We start from the raw sequence: 8881 nt of genomic DNA on the forward strand, positions 1-8881 counted from the left end.
GATGTAGCCCAGATGGCAAAGGAAATTGCTTGAGACAGAGAGATGGTAGAGAAGCCACAGGGTGGTGTAACTAGGTTATAAATGGAAAGCCTCAAATGAAGGTTGAAGAGTGTACAACTCCACCCTCTAATCGAAGGGAATCAATTAATGATGAGATGGAGTTCCAGGCTTAGGGGATCTTGCAATGACAAGGTTTTCTCAATAAGTGTTTTCTGGTTTGTGGTGGAAATTTGGGAGAAGTGCCAGCGTAATGCCGCCAAATGAGAACTCATTCATTTATTCCTAAATGAATATTAAAAAGCAATGCATAAAGTAGAACTAAAATCACCTTTATATTTTCATGTGTGAGAATTATCCTAGGAGTCAAGATGATCTAGCTTCAACCTCTGCCTCTAACTCTTAATGGCCATATGACTTTTTTGCAAACCACTTAACCTCTCAGTATCCCAGGTAACTCATATCTATTGTTGAACAGCTGCTTGCAGTGGTATTCATTCTTCACAGGGAGTTCCCTATATTGAGTTCCCTCAAAAATGAGGTCTGGGGCCTCCTATGGGGTTGTGATTTGACTCCCAGAGGCCAATGAACTGACTCCAAGGAAAGTGTGGTCAACTACTTGGGGGATGAGAGTACTGAAGGCATCTTTTAGCAAATAGGCAATAATTGGACTAATTCTGGCACAAAAGTTATCTCATCCCTTAATACCTCCCTACTCTGCCTATAACACATCTGCCATGTGATCTCCCATTGTTCTGTTTCTGAGCCAGCTGAAGATCCTTGGGTTAGTTAGAACCCAAACAGTATCTGAATACCTACAGTAGCAATTACATGGGTACAATTGTGAAAATTCATTCCTCATTCTGTCCTATTACCTGATGACTGCTAGAAGCACCTAATACAGGAGACTGGGCTCTATGCTCAGGACAGTAAATATATGCACCTTGGGAATATATACTTTTTTTTTTAAATTAAAGATTCAGGATCATCAAAAATATTTGGAAACTTCTGATCTATAACATTGAAATTCAAGGTCTGGTACAAAGTATCCACACAGAAGCTTGCTTTATGCATCTACATTCCCTTCCAGGGATTAGATATATCAATGGATAGAACAATAGGTCTATATATAAATGACTAATAGATAATCCTTTTATGTATAATTTGTTAATGATGGATAAATGATAAATGCAGGGTAAATTTAACAAGTGTTTCTAATTTTGCCTTTCATAGTGAAAGTAATGCCATGTTGCACCCTCATAATGATTTCCAGAAAATTAATTTTCAGTTTGTTTAGCTTATTTATTTTTAGTCATAACTAGAATTAAAATTTCAAAATTTCTCCCACATTAGCAAATCTTTCTTATTCACTGAATTATTTTTATATTTGTGAATAAAGTATAGTTTATTATTGTTGGAGTCCTCAACCTTTTGAATATTTATTCTATAACACTGAGAGAAAATAGAAGATAATCTAGTGATATGTTCCTTTATTAAAGACTTTGGAACTTTTGCTCTAATAAATATTTTATATTGTTTACTGTTTTCCTTTATAATGCATGTTAGCTTAAATTACACTGAATTCAGGTACATCTGATTCTAGTGCCAAAGACAATCAATGCTATTCATGATTTCTACCATAAAAAAGAGTGCCTTATCAAAAAGGTATTTTAATAATTTCTGCAGTAGTGATGTTGGAGTTGTTTTATTTCATCCACACTTTTTTTAGATGCCCTTCTCATGTTACAAACAACAGTTTCAAAATACCTGATCTATAACATGTTAATTGTTCTCTTAAAGGACTCATACTCTTGTGCATTAGGCAAATGAACTAGAAAAAAAGATAAGACAATAACAATTTTGCTTCTTTGGTATATGAAAATTTCCTGGATTAGCATTATTCAACCAAGGAATGAAACACACAAAATACAGACAAAATCTTTCTGCTGAATGCACTGTATCTCAGTCTTTGAAAAATTTCTTTAATGTGTTGCTTTCTAGGTCAAACTTAATGAAAGAATCATTGCCACGGAACAAGGACTCCTAATTCGTTCTGTCCAAGATTCTGATCAAGGACTCTATCACTGTATTGCAACAGAAAACAGTTTCAAGCAAACGATAGCCAAGATAAACTTCAAGGTCTTGGATTCAGAGATGATAGCCTTTGTGACTGACAAGTGGTCTCCCTGGACCTGGGCCAGTTCTGTCCGGGCATTGCAATTCCATCCAAAGGACTTTGTGGGGGCATTCAGCCACTCAGAAATGCAGATGATTAACCAGTATTGCAAAGACACCCGACAACAGAGTGCCTCTACACAAGGAGATGAATCTCAAAAGATGAGGGGGGACTATGGCAAATTAAAGGCTCTCATCAATAGCCGAAAAAGTAGAAACAGGAGGAATCAGTTACCTGGATCATAATTTTTGTTTCCCCTATTAGTACAGCTGTTTTTCTTTTATTTCTTTATGCTCCCAGTATGTTGGTTCATTTTTGTTTTCTCAGAGCATACTTTGAGCAAAGAATTTGTTGGAATACCCAACAAAATCTTTTACCCCTATGTGAAAAATGCATTGTAAATGAACTTAAACATGCATTTCCTTGTAAAATTCTGACTAGCACTAGGCTTATCACAGTCCTCATGGTGCATATAAATTTTTAATTTAACCCAGAGTCTAATTTATGAATTACCTTCCCTTCCAAAACCAATGTTGCTACCTACAGAAGTATAACTAGAATATCTTTCAGTTCAGATCAGGGAAGCAATGTTTTGATTTTATTTCCTGAAGTACAATTATAATTTGCTAACTGTTTTTTATGGTTTTATATATGGAAACAAATACCAGGTTTACAACTTTCATTTATGCTGAAAAGTCACCAAGTACATGGAGGAAAGAAACTGATAAATATATTATATAGCAGATTTTTTTAAGATGATAAAAGATATGTTGAAAATTGCATGAATAAATAGTACATAAAGAAAAAAATATTTATGTATTTTAAGTGAAACACTATTTGCAAAAGGTTCCAAAAATTGAATGTTTAGATTGCTTGTGTAAATCTTTGAATATTTATTCCCTATGATATACATGCTTGCACCAAAGTAAAATGCATCTTCAACATCATAAAGTTCTGTTATGTGAGCTGTCCAAAGGAATTATAAAGAGGTAAAATAAGAGAAGAAGATAAAGCTGACATCCTTCTTCCCAATTAGAACAGCCTGATTTTTGAGCTTTTTTGTTTGTTTGTTTTTGTTTTTGTTTTGTTGTTGTTTGTTTGTCCCAAACAATAGACATTTTTCTCACAGTGGACAATGCTGCACAACTCCTTAGAATATTATTCTTTGTAATTGGCTAGTGTTGTCCTGAGAGGCAAAGTTGATTTTAAAATTTGGTTATATTTAAGGTGCCAAAGGATGTATTTTTGGGGAAAATGAAACAAAAAAGGAAATTCTTCTACTTAACACATTTGTAGAAAAATAATTTAAAGTCTTCATCTTTGATTTTGAAAAAAACAATTTTTAACACTTTCATGCATTTAAAAAATTCAGTTTTTAATCCATGGTACTATTTATATTAATCTAATTATTTCTAAAGGTCTGAGGTAATAAGTTAGTACATTAAATACACTGGTTTTAGAAATAGCTATTCAGTAGCTGTACAATGTTAAAAAAAAAAATTCTCAAGCTTCCCGATTTATGTCAGAAGCGCTTTTGGAGGGAATTGCTTAATGTTTATGGTTCCATTAAGAACAGTAATCAGGGAGAAAAAGACTAAAATGCAATTTTCTCCTCTATTCACATTTACTGAAAGCTCTTGAGTAAAAACTTCTCCCCAACTCTCTCTTTTCTTCCATTTTTTGAAGTGGAAAAATGATCTCACCATAGACCTCATCTAATGTCTAGGACACTAAACCTATTACTATGAATGACAGTCAATAGAGAAAAAAGGTCCAATGACCATCCTACCTAACACTGCCAAGTTACACCTCTTCAAAGATCAGTCATTTCCAAAATGAATCTGATCATTGATCAGGATATAAGCATATGTTTTATTATTTAAATAGTTATAAGTTATGATATATTAATATGGTGGTCTCACTTGGACCTGAAAAATAGTAGGTACTTATGGAATACAGAATATTAGTAATTAGGATGTGAAATTTGTTTTTTTTTTTTTTTAAGACTGAATACAAATTTCATGTTCCAAAAAAATAGTTTCCAAAGCTGCTTCAACTATAGATATTTTGACTGTTAAAAAATTTTAAATGTTAAACTATTATTTTCTCCTTTGTAAAAGTAGCAGAAATGTGCATCAGTGTCTATAGATAATAATAATTTAACAAAAAATCTTCCACAGAAGTTTCAAGATCTCTGTACAGAAGTGAAAAATACAATTACTTTAAGGTAAATGATCAGAGTAATGTATCCCATTTCACTCATATCACATAGATATAACCTGGTAGGCAATATGGATGTTTAGTTTTGTAATGTTATTTGTGCTATTTAATATCTTTTCTTTGGGACATTATTAAAATGTATATAATTTTATTACTTTTTTAAAGAAATCTTATAAACTGCCAAATGTAAAGATTATGTATCTCCTTGCCCCCAAAATTTCTTTAATGTAAATTGTATGTTGGTGGCTCCCTTTATTTTTTATGTGTAGTTTGTACAGTTTGCTGATGTAATAATATGTCCTTCATGAACATTGGTACTGTAGATAAAATGTCCTAGAAAAACATTTTTAAAGTGCAGGTGGGTGTATAGTTCTTAGCATGATGAAACTGTTATTACGGTGAATGTTAACTATGTCTTCAATAAGTAACAAATGTAGCTAGCATAGTAATATTTAATTGAATACCTAAAATATTATTTGCTTGATTAAAATAAAGTGTGTTAAAATCACAGACGTTCTTTTAGTTTTTCCCTTCAGGGTGTTGTGAATCTTCTATTCATGTTGTAGAAAGTAACTGGTTTTAAAATAACATTCTTTGTTGAATGAATTTTAAGAATTTAACTTCTGCTACCAACTAGCTTTATCTGTGCTAGCCTTTAGATAAAGGGGAAAGCATTTTGGGCTTTCTGGTTGATTGGCCTAGTGAATAACAAATCAGCCTCGAAGGCAAGAAAATATGGATTTAAGATCTAAATCTAACTATCTAAATCATAACTTCTCAGTGCTCTAGGCCAAAGCTTCTTAAACTGAGTTGTGGCCTTATAAGGAATCATGTAACAATGTGGGAGATAAGAAATTATGATTTTTTATCAGTAATTAGTTGATTTTTATAACTTGTTCTAGACCTGTATGGTCATGTGAAATTTCTCAGAAGAAAAGGAGTCATGAGTGGGAAAAAAATTAAAAAGATGTAATTTCCAGGATATGTACTTATTTACCTTCATAAGAGTTTCCTTATCTGAGGATTCCTTATATTAATGAAATAGTGGCTCCTTATTCTTATACCTGTTCAAAATACCTGGCTAATGGGATTATTTCTAAGTCTATGTCATGATTATAAATATCTAGATTTCAAATCATTCTGCTTTCAAATTCTGTCATAAATACTCCCCACTGATTGATGCACTAACCTCATAAAGTTATTGTGAAATAAAGATAAAATCTATATATTTGTCAAAATTTGACCCCTACCTAAATACCCTATTGTTATTATTATTATTATTATTGGCTATGAAAAAGAGGTGAACAAATTAATTCCTCTCCTTTAAATATTTGGGCCTTTGTTTTCTGGCAGTTCAGTGAATATGATAAGGTAAATAAGTTTTTTTGTTTTTTTTTTAAGTGGTGTAAGACTCAGTATGTCCAAGTTTCTGCTTCAAAGTGCCTGATATAAGTCATGGTCCAACAATCTGCCATGCTTTATTGTTAATGTTTGTATAAAACAGTTCAATTTCTACAAAGTATTGTGCTTCTTTTATTCATTACTTTGGATATACTTAATTTTGACAATGTATAAAACTGAATGAGAAAATGTTTCAACATATATATGTTGAAATACTATTCCATATATGTCTTGTCTTAAACCATTCAGATTACAATTCCTTTTATGCCTTATTAGATGCCTTCCTGAGCAACTGTGACTAAAACCAACTAAAATTATCAATTGAATATTTATGTTGATTTTTATTGCCTGATAATCTCACAGAGTTTCTGGATTGGTAAATATCTTTGAGCATAAAAGTTTCTATATAATAATAAAAGTGTCCAAGTATGAATTTAGTGAGTGGGATTAAAAACTTACTATGATTTTATAAAATAAATATTTAAAAAGATTGTAGTAAAATAGAGTTATTTTCTTACTCATTTTACACTTATATAGCTAAGTGTTTTTAAAAAAAAATTGCATCCAATTTTACTGGATCCTGTTATACCCAATTAGATTATGAAATCCCATTGGTATCAGATTTTGTACATTTGTATTTAATGAGAGGATAGGAAACTGAGAATATAGGGATATAAGTTGATATCCCTTTTATTTCCAAGATTTTTTCTTTCTACTATAAAACTTACAAGACACAGAAATGGTAGTTTTTGAAAGACAGGAAGACATTTTACTGGAAATTTGTAGATCCCTGAACTAAGCCAGCCTCTAAGATGTTATATCAGTACTCAATATCCAGGGAAAGCAACATTAGTATTCCAGAGAGCAAAACACGACTCCTAAATGTCCCAACATTCCCTTCAAAAGTTTGCACAGACTGACTCTAATATAAGGTTCTGAATAATGAGTAAAACTTGAATAATGAATTAAAATAAATAAAAAAAAACCAACAATAACAACAAATAAAATCCTCCTTATGATAAGGAGAAAGATCCACAAGACAAGAATGATTCCAAAAATATCAATAAGTAAAGCATCAAAGGGCAACAGTTTGGGGAAAAAAATAGATGGACAAATGTAGAAAATGTTTTTGAAAAAAAATATCCATTTTTTAAAAAATCACCATATACTATTAAGTGAACCTTTCCTGAATAAAGTAAGTAATGTCTATCTAAAATCAAGAGTCAGCATTATATGTCCTAGAGACAAAATAGAGATGCTTACAATAAGATCGGGAATAAAACAATGATATCTGACATTATATTACTGTTTGATATAATTACAGAACTGCTAGCTACAACAATAAGAAAAAAGTAATTGAGGAAATAAGTATAAACTGTAAACAAAATTAGTGCTTTTGCAGATAGAAGATGATTTATTCAGAAAGCCCTACAGTCAATTAAAACACTAAAATAAATAGTAACTTAAAAGTCAAAGGATACAATACAAACCCACAAAAAGCATCAGAATTCCTCTACAGTAGCAAAATAACCCAACAGGAAAAAATAGAGAAATTCCAATAGAGAATATTTAAAAGACTTGGGAGTTTATCTATCAACACACATGTAGGAATTGCATAATATTATTATAAAACACTTTATAGAAATAAAGATAGACAAATAAGTTGAGAACTCAACTGTCTCTGAAGGAGCAGGACCAATAAAATAAAAAAGATATTATCTAAATTAATTTACTTTTTCAATCCCATATCATTCAAACTAGCAAAGGATTATTTTACAGATGAGAAAAAGTAATTAAATACATATGGAGTAAGAAAAATTTAGGAATCAAGGAAAGAGGTCTATTAATACCAGACTTCAAATTGTATTACCAAGCAGTTATAATGATTTAGGACTGGTTAAAATATAGAAGTCAATCAGTGGAATAGATTACATGTACAATACAAAAAAGCAAATAAACCTAATAGCCTATTTGATGCAAATGTCTAGTTTTTGGTATGATGACTCAGAATTAAATAAAAATAGCTGTAAACACTAGAAAGCATTTTGACTCAAGTTTAGGACACCTGTAGCTGGATGACTTAAAATGAATTATCCTACTTATACAATTAAAAAGTCATATAATAAATATCTTAGATGAAAAGAATGTAAGGATAAAAGAAAAAAATTACATTCAAACAAGAGAAAGAATCACAAAGGATAAAATGTACAATTTTGATTTAAATTAAAGTGTTTTTTTCCCACAAACAAAACAAGTCTGCTAAAATTTGAAGTATACATTTAATTGGGGAAAAAGCCTTTTTTAAATAAATGTTTATGATTAAGGCATTATTCCAAAGATATATAAGAAATTAATTCAAATACATAAGAATATGAGCATGTAATTTTGTAGGAAGATATCCAAATTATCAACAACATATATAAAAGGTTCTAAAACAATAGTACTTAGATACACACAAAATAAACAAATTTGATGTTCTGTCATACACCTATCCACCAGAAAATATGACCAAAAAAAAAAAAGAAAGAAAAATAACAAATAATTGGAGGGACTATGGAAAAAGAACCACTATTGCACTACTGATAAAACTATATTTCCAGCCATTCTGGAAAGCAATTTGGAACTATTCTCTGAAAGTAATTATGGCATTTGAATATGATGGAATATTATTGACCTATAATAAACCACAAATTGAAAAGGTTTATGAAACCTGGACAGATCTGTTTAAGATGTTGTAGATTTAGGTTTGTATAACTAGAGAATAATTTATGCCAAACAACAAAATTGTAAGGACCAACAACTTTAAATATCTTAAAATGTGAATCAATGACCAACAAGAGTAGAAAAATGATTATTAATAAACAAGAATTTCTTCCTTTTTTCTGTTATCCTTATTTAAAGACTGTCTCTGAAGACCTCACCATGCCTTACAAGGAATCTCTAAGGTGAATTTCAATTCTGTAACACCCGATCTAACTTGGGTAGATATAAATGCTTTTGTTTAGATCATTCAAGGCTTGAGGCAATCTAATTTTAGGGATAGTCTCTGTCCAAGAGTGACATGATGTCACTTTCAGTACTTAGTTG

The 8881-nt window shown here is 30.9% G+C and overlaps 1 protein-coding gene across 1 annotated transcript in view; it reads left to right on the top strand.

Annotated features, from left to right (window-relative positions):
• Positions 1-6227, top strand: part of SEMA3C (semaphorin 3C) — a 198996-nt gene extending 192769 nt beyond the window's left edge. Inside the window, exon 18 of the mRNA XM_003771460.4 lies at positions 1999-6227. Coding sequence (XP_003771508.1) covers positions 1999-2418 — 420 coding nt within the window. The 3' untranslated portion in view covers positions 2419-6227. The remainder of the gene's footprint in view (positions 1-1998) is intronic.
• The last annotated feature ends 2654 nt before the right edge of the window (positions 6228-8881 follow it).

The sequence above is a fragment of the Sarcophilus harrisii genome, chromosome 5 (assembly GCF_902635505.1).
Source record: "Sarcophilus harrisii chromosome 5, mSarHar1.11, whole genome shotgun sequence".
In the NCBI taxonomy this organism is placed as follows: Eukaryota; Metazoa; Chordata; class Mammalia; order Dasyuromorphia; family Dasyuridae; genus Sarcophilus; species Sarcophilus harrisii.